Source organism: Epinephelus fuscoguttatus, linkage group LG14, assembly GCF_011397635.1.
Source record: "Epinephelus fuscoguttatus linkage group LG14, E.fuscoguttatus.final_Chr_v1".
Classification (NCBI taxonomy): domain Eukaryota; kingdom Metazoa; phylum Chordata; class Actinopteri; order Perciformes; family Serranidae; genus Epinephelus; species Epinephelus fuscoguttatus.
In genome coordinates, this window is record NC_064765.1 from 10,586,611 (window position 1) to 10,605,225 (window position 18,615).

An 18,615-nucleotide genomic window follows, 5' to 3' on the forward strand; every position below is an offset into this window, starting at 1 on the left:
AAAATGCATCAGATTCTGTCAATACAAAATATTTAACAATGTATAACATTAAGACCAACAGGCTAAATTATCAAAAATCAAAAATAGTTGTAAAAGGTTTAATCAGCAAGCATACCCTGGCATCACATCTCTGAATAAGGACACTACAGACTATGTGACACAACGATGGTGAAAAAGCAGGGCATTGAAATAACTGACGACATGGTTGAATGCCTGGGAAACACAGTCGCCCTCCATTAACTACTGGACCTGGAGAGACTTCTGCTGGAAAAACCTGATTTGCTTTTTCATCACGTCCAAACAGAAGTCTAAACAAACTGGCAACCAGCTCTGCTGCAAGCGGGAATGTGGAGAAATCATGGTCAACCATTCTCATATATAATGGTCTTGTCCTTCTATTCAGACTTTGTGGAAGGAAGTAGCAACAATAATTTAAAAAACTATGGGTTGTAACATCAGTACAACATTCACATCCCTTTGTCTTGGACATATCCCTGATAGACTAAGTAAAGGTGATACCTATCTACTAAAGATCCTGCTGACAGCATGTAAAAAGGCCAGTACAAAATACTTTTGTTTCTATACTTATTGAATGTAAAGAAAGAAAAAAGTTGCAAAAATTATATTTAAATAAGGCTGAAGTTTTTGGAACTTCAATCCAGTGTGCATACATCCTGTTTCCGGAATTTAAAATTATGGGTTCTACCTACATGACGCTAGATGGCGCCAGATCCACACATTTTAACCTCATCAGATGGAAAGGATTCTGATACAGAAACGTTAGTGCACACCCTTCACTGTAATGAATCAGCATGACTTTAGGTTTGTCTTATTCTAATGTAAATACACGGTGCACGGTCACTATGATAAAGGCTAGTCCAGTTTTTAAGCAGAACCTAAAGATAAAGCACGTGCAACTGAGTGACGCACAAAAAAAGACAATTTAAAGTGTGTCTAACCATATAAATTGGAATTATGTGTCACTATTCTTCTTGTTTGTTTATACCACAGCTGTAAACAAACATTTTTACCGTGTCAGAATTTTTTTTTGCTATTTTCTTGTGTTAGAGCACCATGTCAGACAACACAGGAGGAATGGCGTTTTAAATATCTGAGGTTACGCTATCGTTTTACGCACATTTGGACCAGACAACGCATTCAAACACTGATTAAACGCCAAGGTACACATTAAAGTGTGCTGCATATTTACCTCTAAAATCCCCTTAACAAAAGGAAACACAGTTTCATAACCTACTCACAGTTTCTCAGCTGAGTCAGGGTGTTTCCCCTCTCAGTGTCTCAGCCTCCGTGGTTCGTTAATTGTCTGCAGGTTTGTTACTTTAATGACCTCAGAGGACAAACACAGGTAGCCTATAATTAGCTGTTGTTAGACTCACTGGGTACTGTGACTACTGTGGTTCATGTGAAGGTCCAGCCATAGGTAAATAAAACACAGGGATGTGAACTGTAATTATAAAATAAATAAGAGCGTAAATACAGCCAATGGAAACTTCTGTGTGTTGACACAAACTTTGCGTGATGGCAGTCGGTAGCTCTCTTTATAGGCAGGGTGATATGGAGAAGGACAGATGAGGCAAGTATTAATAAATGAATAAATGTGTAAATAAATACAGGAATACGTGCGTAAATAACAACTGCATACATACAGAAATCAGAAATAGCCAAAGTGCTACAATAAATACGGTAATAAATAAATAAATAATTATAATTAAACAGGTGTATTTATTTATTATTTATCATTATATGCATATTTGTGTATTTATTAAATCACGAGTGAGTATTTTGATTCCATATTCATCTATTCCTGCACGTAATTCACTTGTGTACTCCTGTATTTATTTACTGTTTGATTACTTAAGATATTGGTGCAATAACTCAATGTTCGCAGTTAAATCCATCCTCCATGAATCTCACACGTGATCAGGTTAAAACTTCCGGTTGCTACCAGGAGTGGGGTTCGAACCCACGAGGACTACGTCCATTGGATCTTAAGTCCAACGCCTTAACCACTCGGCCATCCTGGTACAATATACTCTCACTATAATCACCTGTATGACGCCAAGAAGTCACTCAGGTGAGTCTACCTAAGTACGCATATGACGTCACAGTGCCAAGTCACGCTGCCGGTAAGTGCCCACCGCAAACCACACAACGCTGCTGAGGAAGTGCAGCCCTGCAACTCATTTCAACACAGAGAAGAGGACTCTGAAAACATCCACGGGTGTCTCTCATGACCAGTAAGAAGAGTCATGATGGTCTCAGTCACAGAGCCTCACTGGTGATAACTGGGAATCCCCCAGTGGGTGATGCACTGCCTCACACAGGAGAATAAAGGTCTTTGTCATTTTACTATCATTGCACTCAGAGGATAATGACACAGGCCTGCTGTGCAAACACAGAGCACTCCGACCTGATTAGTTTCCTATTCTGTATTGACGACTTGAGCAAACACCCATGTACACATTAATTGTGGAGCCCTTTTGTTTGGGACAATCTGAGAAAACCTCCCCTATCGCGTAAATGTGATTGCCTTTGACTGCGTGCCAGTGATAGGCACAGTCAGTGAAGCTACAGGAGGACACGGGATTGAAGACGACACTGTTTAATCTGTGAAAAGTGGAGGATTACACAAGTTTCTGTCATGTAAAGCATAAAAAAACTTGAGAAAGACAAGCCCTGGCCTTTATGCTGCTGATAACTTTTCATGGGGTGGCCGACATGTTGCACAATCCACACAAATCTATCTTGCCTCCCCGGCTAACCACAGTCGGAGGCTTTGCTGTGTGCAATGTGTTTCTAAAGACTTGTTAAGCAATGGCTGTACAAAGAAATACACCTACTTAAAGTTCCAGTTTACAGAGGAGCTGTGAAACCTAGTCTCGATATATTAAAAAGCCATAATAAGGCATGTATTTACATTACTTAAATATCTCATACAGCATTACAAAGCAAGGGTGTTGGTTTTGTGTCAACACTGGGGGCGGGGACACATGAAACTGTAGGTTTGGGGGTCCTCTGCCAGAAAATTCAGAGCATTAAACACTTGATTTCCTGCATTCTAGTGATTTACATGCACCAGTTTGTGCCTTTTCTGCATCATTTTGTCACGTAAATGTCTTTAATTTTTCAGTTTCACATGTTATGGTGTCTTTGCAGCAATCATGCATGCTGCTCTCAGTAACAATCAGGAAATAACACCCCTATCTCACTGTATACATTTGCATATGTGTGTGTGGTTTGAAATGTCGGCCTTTCCTCGGCTGAAACGATAATACAGTGTGAAATTTGGACACTACTGTTGCATCAAAATGAAGTCGGTGCTTCATCTGAGTCGAATAAATACACAAATTAAAGCAGTATATTGCAGGAATCTTTGCATAGGAAGCGGATTTGAATCTAATCTTGAGAAACTTGTGACACTGAGATAAAAATAACACTGATGCTGCGTCAGTTGCAGCAAGGGAAGCAACAACAAAAGAGTTTCTTGCATGGATTGTTTTTCTTGTATTTCACAGCCTTCTTGATCTGAATCGTGGCCTTGGCGACATAGTCCTGAGTCGCACCCACGTTTGCTTCGATGTTATCCAGCATGCAGCCCTGCTCCTCCACCAGCTGGGCCATCTGGAAGAAAAGCTCGTGGATGTCCCTGATGCGGCCCTCCAGCTCCAGCAGCTCTTTGTGTCGGTTCTCGATCTCGTTGAGAGCGGATCTGGCAGTCCTCCCCTCCAGGAGGAGATTGTCCGAGAAGACGTTCCACTTGCCCGTCTCAATCATCTCGTCAATCTGCTCCCTGGTGACCTCCTTGCCCATGATCTCTGCTTGCCTCTGGATGCGGGTCTTGCAGTTCTCCCTCTGGACCATCTCAGCCTCGTTGTACTCAGACATGGCTTCGTGGAAGGCGTTGTTTAGAGAAATACACTGTGAGCGTGCCATGCGAGCCACAGCTGATGTAGGCCCATGTTCCTCCTCCAGCTCTTTGCTCAGCTTCCCCAGCTTCTCCAGCCGAGCGTAAATGGCCTCCGCTCTGGCCTTGATGTCCCGTCCGAGCGCGTTAGAGTCCCGTTTGATGCTGCTGATCCTCCGGACAGACGTGAGGAACCTGGTGTTCTGCTTCCCGAGACGCTTCACGTCCAGCTTGAGCAGCATCATCTCCTTCCTTAGCGCCTGGGCCTCTTTGTAGATGCCGTCCATCACGTCCTCTCCCTCAAACACGATGGCTTGTTGCACCAGTTCCACATCCTCAGCAGTGTGGTTCTCCTCAGGCCTGCTCTCCTCCACTGCAGGCGTGAAGGTGAAGCCCTGCAGCTCAGTCAGTCGGTCCCTCATCTCACCTGCAACAAGAGTCAGGAGTTTTTATTGACCTCTGAACTCTAGATAGTTTTGAGAGAAATAATAGAAATAGAAAATCTACCTACAAGCACCTTTAAAGCTCATTAGATAACGTGTTACATCATTGTTCAATTCACTCAAAAAAAACAGAGTGTAAAATAGCAAGTCACCATTTTACAGAGTGTTATACGAGCCACAATATTTCATGGCTCTGAGCAGTTGCAAGGGAACCAGTGGTGACTCCAGGAAGTTACTGTGTCCAACTAAAGCCTCTTTCCCACTGCACAAAAACGAACTAACACCTACCAGCATCTGGGTTTGTGTTTAAATGGAAAGGTTAACTCGGCATTCACTTCCAGGTCAAATGAAGCTGCAGTAGTTATTTATCGGCTCCAGCTCTGATCAGCAGTGGTGGATATACAACACCCCGGTGGATGCGCTAATTTAGCCCCTTTTTCAGCATTACATTATGATGTGGTGTCACAACTTACTGCCCATATTCAAACAAGCAGTGCATTGGTACATCATTCAAAATTAGGCAGCACTGTTTGAAAGAAAAGACTGAGCCCAGTCCAGTGCTTGGGCAGTGACTTTTGGCATCAGACACTGATGAAAAAAGAACGGCACAAGAACAAAAGTGAAGGTGGCAAAAGTCTGAGAGGGGTGATGGATAGGTTCAACAAAGATCAACTTTCACAAGGGAGAGCAGCATTTGCATCCTGTGATATTATTCGGCCAAACCCAGTTGTTTTTCACTAAACCTAACCACGTGTGTTAGTTGTTGGAGGATGTCAATTTGTATTGTTGTACTGACGTAGTGCATTTATTTTGAAAGAGACTGTAAGTAAACAGTAAATTTCCTGTGAAAACAGAAGTGTATTTTGAAAGAAGTGTATGCATGTAACAGGCAGAACTTGACATGGCGTCCCAGAATGTCAACAACCAACGCACCCAGTGTACCTTGCATGTCATATCTGGACGTGGGACGTCCATGACCAAACGCCAATATGTGACGAGGTCGGAGTGAGAATGTGTTGGAATAAGTAACAGACATACATATATAAAAGAAAGAAGTAACCACTGTAACATCTAAACTGGCCTCCATGCTGCTTTGTACTGTTTACGAACCCTGTGTTCAGGCGCGCCTCTTATATCAAATGTGACACATGAGAGATAAACAAACAAAAGAGAAAGGCACGTCTACACACAGCTCTGGTCTACTGTCAGTGGGAACGGAATCTATTCCTTATTTTAAACAGGTTTTCCTATGTACCCCTCTATCAAACAGCAAACTGTCAAAATTTCCAAACAAATGTACAAATTTGTGTAGCAGAACTTTGTTTTTCATTCTATACACTGTTTCACAACCCCTCAGATTTATTTATGACTAGTTGGAGGGGCCCCACCCTTAGGCTGGGAACCACTGGACTAAACCATTTACAAGGTAGTTAAAACTTGCTCCATCTTGAGCCAGCTACAAGTCAAATGCTGCTTTTACAATGATGCATCTGCATTAACAACCTACTACTCTAAAAGACAACAACATTATATTAAATAGACAGTCACAGGCTCCATTTATTTTACTAATAATACCTCTCTACGTCTACGTGCATTTTAAATGCAGCACATATTTTTTTTACAGTGTCGTAGCCACTGGTACTTTACTTTAAATAAAAGATGTAAATACTTCATGTTTTATTATATCTATTATATCCCTCCATCATGCTAGAGGGTTGAAAGATGTCATGTTTAATTTAGAGAACATCTAGTTTACCACAAGAGAAAATAGGGACACTTTTTATGTCAAATTTTCCCCTTGGGGTCTCTTCCGCACAGGGAATGTACAGTAGATGTTGTGAATGAGCTGTATCGACAGCTGTAGTTCCTATGGTTTATTATTTTACATTTTAAATATAGTGTTGTGTGTCTAGTGCTCTTTTTTACTTTTTTAGAGAGTAGAAATATTCTGCTCACTATACTGAGGCCCTTTTTTTATATAACTTGGAGAAAATCAAGATCCTTTTTATTCTTTATTTTAAAAACCAAGGTTAAGGCTTCAGCAAACATTTTATTTTAGCCTGGAGATCCATTAGTAGTTTAGATGTACTTTCTGAAGACACACAGATGAGTATCTGGTTAAACTCTTGAGGAGGAAACTGTTACTTCCTCAGCTGAGACGTTTTTATCTCAGATGGTCAATTAATGACAGAGCCTCGACTCAATACTGTTATTTTCCATCGAGACTTACTGTTACTTTAGTGCGATGTATGTATGTTAAAAACAAGTTTTATAAGAGGAAATTAATCATGTTAACAAACCTTAAAGCACCACTGGCTGAAACAACCACAATGGTGTAGTAATAATCGAGTTATGACTCTATGAATCGATGATTTTAGTCCATATACCTCAAAGCACTCAATAAAACACAGAGCACACATACCTTACTGCGTTCTCCCCCGGCGGTCCTACACCATTAAAGTCGCTAAAGCAGAAGAGGTGACCACGGAAAGACTCATTTCCTCTTTTTTTTCTCTCCGTTATCGCCCTAAATTTCAACACGTGCAGGAGTCATCTCTCTGTCAGTGTTTTTAAGCTCGTCTCGCAGTCACACTGACACACTGATACAGCTTGCAGCAGGTACTAACGCGGAAGATCACGCCTTCTCCTCCCCACAGTTCACACACATCACCGGGTTGAGTCCAGGAAGAGGGCGATCCATCCATCACACACACAAGATCTTTAATAAACTGCCATCAGAGCATGGTGGTTTATGAATATCAAAAGCGCGTAGGTGGATTTGAGCGTTTGGCATGTGCGCAAAAGGCGTTTAAATACTTTTCAGACTTCTGAGGGGTCCAACAGTTTATTGTCAGGATGAAAACATGGGGGAAACACTAACATAAAAACAATATGACATAAAAATAACAGCAGAAAACAGCACTTGGACAAAATATTCTCGCCATCAAATCCAGTTGGTGGCTGTTAGGAAAAGTAGCAGACAGTGAAAATACTCCATTACACGTAAAAGTCCCGTATTAAAAATATCACTTAGTGCAAGTGTGTATCTTCAGCAAAATGTACTCAAAGTATCAAAAATAAAAGTACTCATAATACTACAAAATGACCATATGAGTGCTTTACTATACTTCATATCATAATACACTGCTCAAAAAATTAAAGGAACATTTAAATCACACATCAGATCGAAATGAATGAATTATTGAAGTTGAAAAATGTGTCCTGGGGGATCTCCTCCCAGATCTGGATCAGGGCATCAGTGAGCTCCTGGACAGTCTGTGGAGGTACTTGACAGCATCAGATGCACGATACATAACGTCCCATAGCTGCTCAGTTGGATGGCATCATACCTTTGTCACCCAGGAACTGCAGACACACTCTGGCCACATGAGGCCGGGAACTGTCCTGCACCAGGAGGAACCCAGGGCACGCTGCACCAGTGTAAGGTCTGACAGTTGCTCTGAGGATTTCATTCTGGTACCTAACAGGAGGCAGGATACTGTTGACGAGGACATGGAGGTCTGTGCCACCCTCCAAGGATATTTTAATGCATTGTTCTTTTAGTTTTTACAACATGGACTAGTTAACTGGGTCTGGGTCCTAATAAGTTTTAACTGTTATAACAAGGAAAGCAGCCACAACACAGCTTCTTAAAGGGGTTGTTTTTATCAGATGCAGTGGCTCTGTCCAGCTGAAACACAGCGTGCTGAACCATCACTCCAGTATTCTGGACGTTTTTCTGGATGTTTTCCAAGGCTAAACCCTGCTCCTCCGTAAGCACAGCCACATCCAGGAACAGCTGCTGGATCCCCTCGATCCTCTTCTCCAGCTCCAGCAGCTCCTTGTGTCGGCTCTTGATCTCCAGGAAAGCCGAGCGTGCCGTTTTGCCCTCCACCTGGGCAGTGAACACGTTCAGCTCCCCGCTCTCCATCATATCCTCCAGCTCCTTCTCGCTGACCTCCCTGCCCACCACCTCCATCTGCCTCTGGATCTGCCGTTTACAAGCATCCCTGTGGGCCATCTCTGCGTCATTGTAGCTGAACATCACCTCCCGCAGGGCATTGCTGAGACACTGGTACTGTGTTCGAGCAATGCGTGCTGTGGGGTCAGAGCTGCCACGCTGGTCTTCTAGTTCCCTTATGAGAGCGTTCATCATGTGCAGCCGCTGCAGCACAGCCTCTCCCCTGCGTTTGATATCTGCCCCGATTGCATTTGAATCCCGCTTTGAAGCAAGAGGGTTTGAGCTCTTGTTCAGTGCCTGGTAGTTCACATCTTTCAGCTCACTGATGTCGTTCTGGATCTGCTGGATCTCCAGACGGATCCCCTGGGCCTCCTGCAGGACACTATCCAGGTCCTGGTCAGTAGATGATGCTGTTGATCCCTCATGTGCTGAGAAATCATCCAGATCCACTGTGGTGAAACCATCAGAGTCAATCTGCGCCTGATGGAGGTGCTTCAGCCGGTCTCTCATGTCTGAAGAAAAGGATACAAAAGACAAAAAGAGATTTTTGATACACAGTGACCGCAAAGATCTCTCCTTTATGTTTGTAAAATAAAGCAGTGATTCCCAGGCTGGGAGTTAGGACTGTTACAGGAGGTCCTAAAGGGACAGTCCAAATACATATTTTTCCTCTTACCTGTAGTGCTATTTATCAGTTTAGATTGTTTAGGTGTGTGTTTCCAAGTGTTGGAGATATCGGCTGTAGAGAAGTCTGCCTTCTCTCCAATATAATGGAACTAGATGGCACTCAGCTTGCACTCACCAGCATTGTCTCTTTCCAGAAATCATGATCAGGTTACTTAAATTAATCCACAGACCTTGTTGTGAGCAGGTTCACATGGGAACTATCTTCTCTCTACCAAACTACACCCACCAACCGTATCACTCTGCAGAAGGAAGCGTGCATCTACTCATGGACGAGAGACTCATTCTTGTGACACAACCCCTCCGTCTCGGAGAAATTATGTTTTTATGTCACTTAATTGCTTTCTAAATTACGTTGTTGTGGCAGTGTAATTACTGCCTGGATTATGTTAAGAGACAATGTTTCATCCATGTACCGCATCGGTTTTAAAATGAAGCAGCTGGGCAGGATGATGGGTGTACAAAGTGCCGGACCTTGACACCACCACCCCTGGTTCTTTGTCTAGACTCCTGTCTTGTGTCAGCAGCACATACTTTTAGTTAAGGTTAGGGAAAGGTCCTGATTTCAGTTAAATGTTACAAAAGGTGATAAGAAAAAATGCTGCAGTCACTACAAGTGGATAGTGGATAGCAAAACTGCTTATTGTGATGGAAAACAACTGAAATACATTGTCACTAAACATTCAGCTGATATGTCTTGTATCAACACATTCTCACTTCGACCTTGTCACATATTGACATTTGGTCATGGAGTTTCCACATTCAAATATGACGTGCAAGGTACCCTGGGTGCGTTAGTTGTTGACACTCTGGGACACGGTGTCAAGTTAAGCCTGTTACATATATTGTCTTCTTTCAAAATACGCTTCCATTTTCAAAGGAAATTCACCGTCTACATACAGTCTTCTTCAAAATAAACACACTACGTCAGTACAACACTGCGTATTGACGTTTTTTGTCCTTCGACAACAAACGCACGTGGTTAGGTTTAGGAAAAAAGAGCAGGGTTTGGCTTTACAATCTTATGGGGCGCAATAACTGCTCTCTCGAGTGAAAGTTGGTGTTTGTTGGACCCATCCACCACCCTTCCCACCCACCCCAGTTGGACTTTTGCCATCTTAACTTTCGTCCTTGTCCCGCCGTATTTCCCCCTGACACTGCTGGGCGTTGTTAAACTTTAAGTGACCAGCCGCGTATCATGCTGACGTTAAACAACGCCTTTTTCTGTTGGTTTCTGACGCTACAAGTCACAGCCCAAGTGCCAGATTTCGATGACTTAGGAGTGAGACCGGGCTCCTTGTATCAGCACTTTTATGACTTCCTAGATACATTTATTAGCAATATTTTTTTTTCTATTTTCTATTTATATTTTCTTTTGTTCAGTCTTGAAAACTCCACTGAGGCCAATGTTTTGTCCATACTTTGATAACTATGATTGTATTTATAGCTGAATTAAAAATTGGCATGTAAGGCATATTATCTTTCTACTAAACTACACCCCCGAGCTGTATCACTGCACAGAAGGAAGTGTGCATCTACTCATGGACGAGAGGCTCGTGCTCATGACAGGATGAGATGTAAACATTAATGACCTCCCCCTCGACTGAGCTGTAATGTTAGCTAGCTCAGTGGTGCTAGGTGAGCGAGCAGTAGACGCACACTTCCTTCTGTGATACGGTTGGTGGGTGTAGTTTGGTAGCAAGAAAATAGTTCCTACATATCTGCTCACAACAAGGTCTGTGGATTATCTTGAGTAACCAGGTCATGATTTCTGGAAAGAGACATTGCTGTTGAGTTTTGAGCACCACAAGCTGAGTGCCATCTAGTTCCATTATATTGGCGAGAAGGCAGACATCTCTACAGCTGATATCTCCAACACTCTGCAGCTCACACCAAAACAATCTAGATTCATAAAGAGCACCACAGGTAAGACGAAAAGACTCATTACAACCATCAAGCCTGTACTTGTCATAAATACTTCCTGATTGATGACGTCAAACAGGCCTGGACTCAGCCAAGTACACAACAATCACACACTTTTGTAATTGATATATAAAGTGGCCGTGAGCATTTTGTACCTCCTCAGTATCATGTGATCTCAAATGAATGCACTTCATCTGCCAGGATATTTAATCTACCCTCAGGACTCACCAAGCAGGTTTTTAAGCAGAAAAGTATAGTATAAAAGTATTTAAGCATGTATGTAATCTGGTTTTAAGTAAGTGGAGATACGTAAACGTGGAACTCAACACAAACAGCAAAGGACACAGAATCAGTAATCCTGAACAGCCTGAGAAAACGCAGCCATAAACCAGTGACACAAGGAAGTCTGGTTTGTTTATTTGCACAAAGATTAATAAACATTTCTTATTATCTTCTACACACTTCCTCCACATAGTCAATGAAAAGAGGCTTCAATTTTAGGCTTTCTTGCCTGCTCTTGTGTTTTAAGGTCAGATTTTCTAAGATTTAACTTAACATACCCTCTCAGACAAGCCTAACAAATGTAGAATATGTATATATCTTACTTGTATGAGCAGTTATTTATCTTTAGATGCAGTTTGCAGTCTCTTTAAGCTGATCATAGAAATGGTTGTTCTGTCCAACAGGCAGCAAGATGACTGAAGACACAGTGAACGATTTTTTTCACAATGTTAACATCACTGCTCGTACACCGGTTTGAAGAGGAAAGGTTTTTTACAAACAAAACTTTCTGCATTCCAGTGGTGTCACATGGAGGCACGGCGTGACGTACAGTGGCATGAGGCCTCTCCAGCATTCATCATGAAGATGACGACTGATATATTTTGTTAACATTTCACTACATTCTCGGGGCATCTGTCACCTGCGTGCACTTTTGTTTTTGATAGATTTTCTTCATGAAAGGGTTGTGAAAAGAGACTCATGTTAAGGTAAGACAAGAAAAAAAAATAGCACATAAAAGCAAATATGTGAGATATCATCATAGACAGATGTCAAAACACGCTGACAGTGGATAAAAAAATAAAGAGGAAGTACTTCAGATATGTTATCTCCCAAAAGGGGTTGGACTGAAGCTTTCATATGTGATAACAAAATGATGAAGTCTTGCAGAGGTCAGTCTGCCTTGACTCATGTGCAGCCATATATTTTATAACCTGTCTTTTTGGTGTCATGAAATGTAATCTCACTAAAGTCTTGTGAAACCAACTGTCAGATGATTGTAAGTCATGCAGCCAGAAATAGAAGTATATATATGGAAAATGGACGTTTCAGTTGATGCGTAGGAAGCTGTGCGATAGTCATTCCCAGCAGTGGCTTGTATGTGATTAGTAATTTCCACTGGCCTCCATGAGTTTGAGTCACACTGGCTCTGTTTCTCAAAAGGTTTTTTTTTTTTGGTCGATGTGTCACTAAGCTGTAGATGCACACTCCTCCAGTGTGAAAATGAAACTAGATGGTGAAGAAAGCAGAGAACAGCGTGAATGAGTCTGTAAAATCCCCCCAAAACCACAACATAACACAATGTAGGCTTTCTGTTTCATTTATCCCCCCTCTTGTGGGGGTTACCTGGTTAAGACTTGGCCCCCTCATGCAGTTTACCTGGTTACTACTGTCATCTACAGATATTTATTCATGATTTACCTCTCAGTCCACAACATTAAACCAAGTTAAAGTTCTTTGGTACGTCAGTAAATCAGAGGATGCGTCTATGGTTTAGTCTGAAAGTTTCAAGTGTGAACTTTAAAACGCAGTATTTATTTTGTCCAGCAGATGTCAGCAACACAACAGTGCTCTCTGTAACATGCAGTTCAGGAACTATCCTCAAGTGGACGATCACCCCAACAACTTTAGTCTGTGTATTAGTTCACACTAGTTAAGCTCGGGTAAGAAGGTTTTTCAGGAGGAAAAGTCTTAACGCCTGGTAAATGAGAAATAACTCTTTGGTTGTGTTTGCATGATATTCACAGGTGTTAGTGTAATAAAACAAAGGAATTAAAGTCATAAGGCTACATATCTTCAGTTCAGTTCAGATAAACCAATATGCACTGATACACTGGTTCCCAACATGAGGGTTCTGACCCCAGAACGTCTTGATTTTAAGGGTTTAAAAAAAGACTAAAATGTATATATATATATATATATATATATATGTATAGTAGAGTTACTTTTGACCTTTCAATCATTTCTCCTAAGAAAACTAAATGAAATATGATCTACATCTGTATCCACTTTTAAAAAACATGTCTTTTTAGGAAGGTCGAATATGTTAAGTGTTTGTATATAAATATATGTGTTTTGTGCATATGTCTGCTGAATCTTGTGCACAGAGCATGTGTGTATATGGGTATATTTATATATGTGCCTATTTGTGTGGATGCATGTACATATTTATACACAATTATTTACATTTACCTGTTTTTATCACTTTGTGTTACCACTTTACTATTTGCAGATATTCATTGTTTGTATTCCTGCTTAATTTAACTGTTTTTATTGTCTTGTGTGTTTGTCACATTTGTTTTGAAAAGTGTTACATGTATTATTATTATTATTAAATGTATTAAATTGTTTGTTATTTTTTAAAATTTAGTGTGTTATTCATGATATAAACTTAAAATTTATGTCTGCATTAAAATTCTCCTAAATGGGGGCTACTTGGTGTGTGAACTTAACTGTTACTTACTTTGCAAGATGTTTCTTTGGTCCAGCACCCACTCCATTGGGCATTCGCATGTACATGTGTTTTGTACTGTTTTAGACCTGAACACAAGCTATATTCACAGAGCCTTCACTCTCTGCTAATCAGCTTTGTCCTATGTTAAAAAAAATGATGCAGTTAAAACAACCAAACAGCTAATACAGTACAAGGATGGCCAAGTGCCAAGGAGAAGAAAACACTGAATTTGTCAAAAAAAGACGCAGATGACTGGTATGCAATGATTGGTACAAAAAAAAAAAAAAAGATAATACAGACAGAGAATTGTATAAAAAGTTCCTCAAATATCAGAAAAACTCATCTCTGATGATTCACAGGTAATTATCTGCTCAAAATTAATCCTGATCACTGTTTTACACAAACTTCCTGCAGTTACTGAGTCCACTATTTGGGTCCATCGTATAGTTTATGAGCTGTTCTGTACTGTTATTGTTATGCATCGAATATAATATGACAAATTAATGAAATATGTCTTTTAGTCAGTTTACTAAATGATTAAAAAAGGTCCCCGGATAGAATATGAAAGAAAAAGACAGATAATAAAAAAAAACTAACAAATCAGAGGCTATAAGCTCAAAAACTAACTGGAGAATTGGTACTTCCATACATGACTTTACATTTTCCTGAACCTTTTTCCAACTATTTAAAAAAGAACAATATCTTCATATTTTCATTAATTTTGACACTCTATTTCTTGCATTTTTTTTTTAATCTCCATATAATCACTTAATTCCTGCATCAAACACAACCCATAAAACATTACGAGGTCAAAGCTCTAGTTTAAATCTAGTTATCTGTTTTCAGTCAGCTGGTTCTGATTTGAGCAGCTTGTTATTTATCTATAAACGGTGTTGCATGAGTTTTAGATGTAGAATTGCCTGTTTACCAGTCAGGAAGTGAGCCTGTTATAAGGTGAATCAGAGGTTCGGGACTAGCAGACTGAAGTAGGCTACGACAACGCGGAGAAACAGTTCATTGTGAAAGTGCCAAGAATCTTTTCTTAATTGGGGATTGTAAATCTGCCAAGCAAGAGGACAAAGGTCTATTTTGTGCGACTGGAAACTTTAAAGTACCACACACTGATTTGGCCCTTACATTCCTCCAACATGTCAACATGCCAGATTGATTCTTTTTACGGAGCTACAAATGGAACCTATTTATTTTGTAGTATGTGTGTCACCAAAAAAAAATCTCATAATATGATCAGGGTTACACTAAAGTGGGTCAGGGGAGCAATATCACCTCCTAATGCTCACTTCTTGTATTTCCCCATGAGTCAAAGTACAATGCTGCCTCCCTCTTTCAGGTGGTTTTGAAACATTCCTCCAAATATTGTTGAAGTAATTAGAAATTAAGTTGATTTTTAAGTATACAAAGACTCAAAATGACTGGATTTACACCATTCGGTCTAACAACATTGCGAAAGTCTATAAGAGCTGCAAGTTTAAATCATTTTGTCTCCGTTCAAGCTATCAGAGGTCTGAAAAGCCAAGGAACATGCTTATTTTGCAGTATGTGTGTCATCAGAAAAAAAACTACGTCTTTTTCCATCAGTGTCTGATGCTGGAAATCACTGCCCAAGCGCCAGAATTCAACGCTTTCAGAAAGAGACCAAATTGGGAAATTAGCTATAGGGACCAAAACCATTGCACCAGGCAGTAAACATGTTTATTTCTGCTGTTAATTAGGGCATTTTAACATGGAGGTCTTGAGGATTGACTCGTTTTTAGAGCCAGCCTCAAGTGGCCATTAGAGGAACTGCAGTTTTTGGCATTCCCATGTTGGCATCACCTCTTAGCCCCGGAGGTTGGTGCTTGATTGGGCCCAACCTCCATCACTGTATACACTTTTCTTTATACATCTATGAAGAGGACCTGCTCCCTATGTAGCTATAAAGGGCTCTTTCTACGCGAACTAAAAACACAACGATTCTTATTTCCAATTAATTACAAACTCATGAAAACATATTTGTAAGTACTTAATGCCATTTCTGTCAATATATGCCTCTAAATGCTACACACTGGACCTTTAATCAACAAAATTAAATGTATATCAATTGATGTCTGTCACTGGTGTTACTTTAGGATTGAAAGTAATGATTTTTAGATCACTGTCTCTGTAACAAACCATGCCTAATTTAATGTGAAGGACACTCTTGTTTTTTTTTCTGTTGGAACGAATTGATTTTGTTCTCAAACTCAAATAGTGAAAACTGAAAAACACAGAGAACTAAACACTACAGTATCAAAACACTGCTGACCTTTAAGTTTTCTTTTCCAACTCTTGAGTGCAGAGCAAGAAATGTTAGCTGAGCATAAAAAGCACGCATTCATCAGATTTCAGTTTCAGTCGTGTGCTTATATTTGATAGCCTTAAATTACCAGGCACAAAAAAAGGGACATGAACACACCTGCAGACTGACTCACGTAGCCCCCATCTTATGTTTTATTACAGCAGGCCTCAGGAGTTGGGTTACTGTAATCAGTGGAGAAAACATCAGCTGTTTCCAGTTACACAAAGTTGTGACTCTAATTAATTCAACTTATTGGCTTCAGACTGAGGTCCACATAACAACACCGTGTCTCAGAGCATCTGACCAAATTGACATGATGTCGGTCATGAGTTTGGAAATGTTTCTCTGCTTTGAGATTCCCGAGGGTCTCACTTTGTTCAACTTAGGTGACACATCAGTCTTAATGAGTCGTACTACTCTGTTTCACCCGTATCCATGAGCTTTCAGGAAACATGCACAAAACAGGCGAAATAAGCACACAGTACGTACAGCAGGCTCCATCTGTCTCCGTCTCTAACAATGAGCATAAAGAAGCCCTTACCTGTAGTGCAATCTATTTTTTTTAAACAATTTTACAAAAATTTAACATCATTTTGTCTTTATGTCGGTGTTCATTTCAGTCAAATAATTTCTTCTTTGTTCCAGAAGAAATATCTTTACCAGCGACGAGTTTTTAAGACTCTATCAGGTCAGTGTCATACGTCTTTATGCCTAGATGCACTTTAAAGGGACGGTTCATCCCAAAATCACCCCAAAACTTTCACTCGCTCAAATGAAAATCAAGAAATGAACCTCTGTGACTTTTAATTTAATCATCAGAGTTTGTAATACACATCAAGAGGTACACAAAACTGAATATAGTCGTAAAGATTTTAATCTGGAAAATACTTATTTTCTTGCAACATTTATTTTACACATTTTCCTCTAAAACTTTTTATAAAATTTTAAGATTAACATTTGAATTCATTTTCATCAAGCTTTGTAAACCATTGTAAATGCTGATGCACAAATATAATACAAAATATGGAATTTCTTACTTTTCTCTACGTCATTGAAAATGTTGACGGTAACCTGACATGTCAATTGTCTTTATACACATAAAGATGGAACTATATTGCTTTTTTATGACGGATATTTCAGTTTAAATGTGTAACTCATCTTTTCTCAAGTGTTAAAATAATTTTTGCACCTTCAAATCATAATAATAATCAAAATAAAGCACTGCTGCCGTACATCTTGTTGCGGTAGGGACACACTATTAATGGAATGGTAATTTACCTTAACAATAAGCTACAGTATATGGTGACCTGTAGTGCTATTTATCACTCCAGATTGTTTTGGTGTGAACTGCCGAGTGTTGGAGATATTGACTGTAGAGATGTCTGCCTTCTTTCTAAAATAATGGAATTAGATGGCACTCAGCTTGTGGTGCTCAAAGCACCAAAAAATAAATTTGTAGAACTCAACAGCAATGTCTCTTTCCAGAAATCATGACCTGGTTACTCAAGATAATCCACAGACCTTGTTGTGAGTAGTTTCATGTAGGAACTACTTTCTTTCTACTGAATTACACCCACCAACCGTATCACAGAAGGAAGCATGCATCTACTGCTAGCTCACCCAGCACCACCGACCTACCTAACGTTACAGCTCAGGCGAGGAGGATGCCATTATCACGAGCATGAGCCTCTTGTTCATGAGGAGATGCACGCTTCCTTCTGCTCGGTGATACAGTTGGCGGGTGTAATTCGATAGAAAGATAATGAGCCTTATATGCTAATTTTTAATGTAGCTATAAATACAATCCCAGTCATAAAAGTATGGACACAACATTGGCATCAGTGCTTTCAAGACTGAACAACCAGATGTGATGCTAAAAACAAATGTCGGCGCTGTGTTCCTCCAGAGATTTCGAGCAGAACACTTGATGAGTAAAGTAATTACATAATAGATATAAGACATCATGAGTTTATCCCTCCATCATCTGCAGGCTGATGTCGGCCCAGATTTATTATAAGGTCAAGCTTTCAGCAGTCTTGTCTATTCAGGTTGGCAGTTTTGGAATTTAGAGCATCTGTCAGACTGTTTCATATGTTATCAATTTAAACCCTAAATGACATTAAGAGTAACATTTGAAAAGCCTGACACACAAATAATTTCAGTCTGACTTACAGCAGGAGTATTGTACACTTGAAACCACCTGATGCCTTGTGCATCGGGCATGCTTTGTGATGCTTTGTGAAATCAAATCGATATATGATCACAACTTGTGTGCCCTAAAACGACTGTAAAACCACCCAAAAGGTCTGTTCTGAAATAAGATATAACAGAACATTACAGAAAATGGCACCGTTATTTCCACAATAAAGCAGTCCACAGATTAATAATCCTGATTCAAGAAGAGTTTGAAGCAATAGTGTACTGATGCTTTATAGATCGTTAATGTCGCAATAACCATGTCCATCCGTCCCACGGCATTGTCCGGAAACGGGACAACTGTACATTTTGTCCACAGTGAGAACAACTGATGTCCCAGCAGCAGTTAGGTGGTGACTTATTCTCATGAGACTGACCAACGAATATCCGGCTACATCATCAGACAGCCACCAC

The 18,615-nt window shown here is 40.2% G+C and overlaps 2 protein-coding genes and 1 non-coding gene across 3 annotated transcripts; all 3 read right to left on the minus strand.

The window, feature by feature from the left end:
* Positions 1 to 1,963: 1,963 nt before the first annotated feature.
* trnal-uaa (transfer RNA leucine (anticodon UAA)) lies at positions 1,964 to 2,045 on the minus strand. The gene has a single exon. It is a non-coding gene; the product is annotated as a tRNA-Leu (tRNA).
* A 562-nt stretch (positions 2,046 to 2,607) lies between these two features.
* Positions 2,608 to 7,018, minus strand: stx11a (syntaxin 11a). The gene is made up of 2 exons (XM_049595300.1): positions 6,791 to 7,018; positions 2,608 to 4,352 (listed from the first exon to the last, which is right to left on the minus strand). Exon 2 carries the CDS (start codon positions 4,345 to 4,347, stop codon positions 3,469 to 3,471), a length of 879 nt encoding a protein of 292 aa, XP_049451257.1. The 5' UTR covers positions 4,348 to 4,352; positions 6,791 to 7,018; the 3' UTR covers positions 2,608 to 3,468.
* Positions 7,019 to 7,194: 176 nt separating this feature from the next.
* On the minus strand, positions 7,195 to 11,682 carry LOC125900739 (syntaxin-11-like). Its single transcript, XM_049595926.1, has 2 exons — positions 11,542 to 11,682; positions 7,195 to 8,841 (listed from the first exon to the last, which is right to left on the minus strand). Exon 2 carries the CDS (start codon positions 8,837 to 8,839, stop codon positions 7,979 to 7,981), a length of 861 nt encoding a protein of 286 aa, XP_049451883.1. The 5' UTR covers positions 8,840 to 8,841; positions 11,542 to 11,682; the 3' UTR covers positions 7,195 to 7,978.
* Positions 11,683 to 18,615: the final 6,933 nt, after the last annotated feature.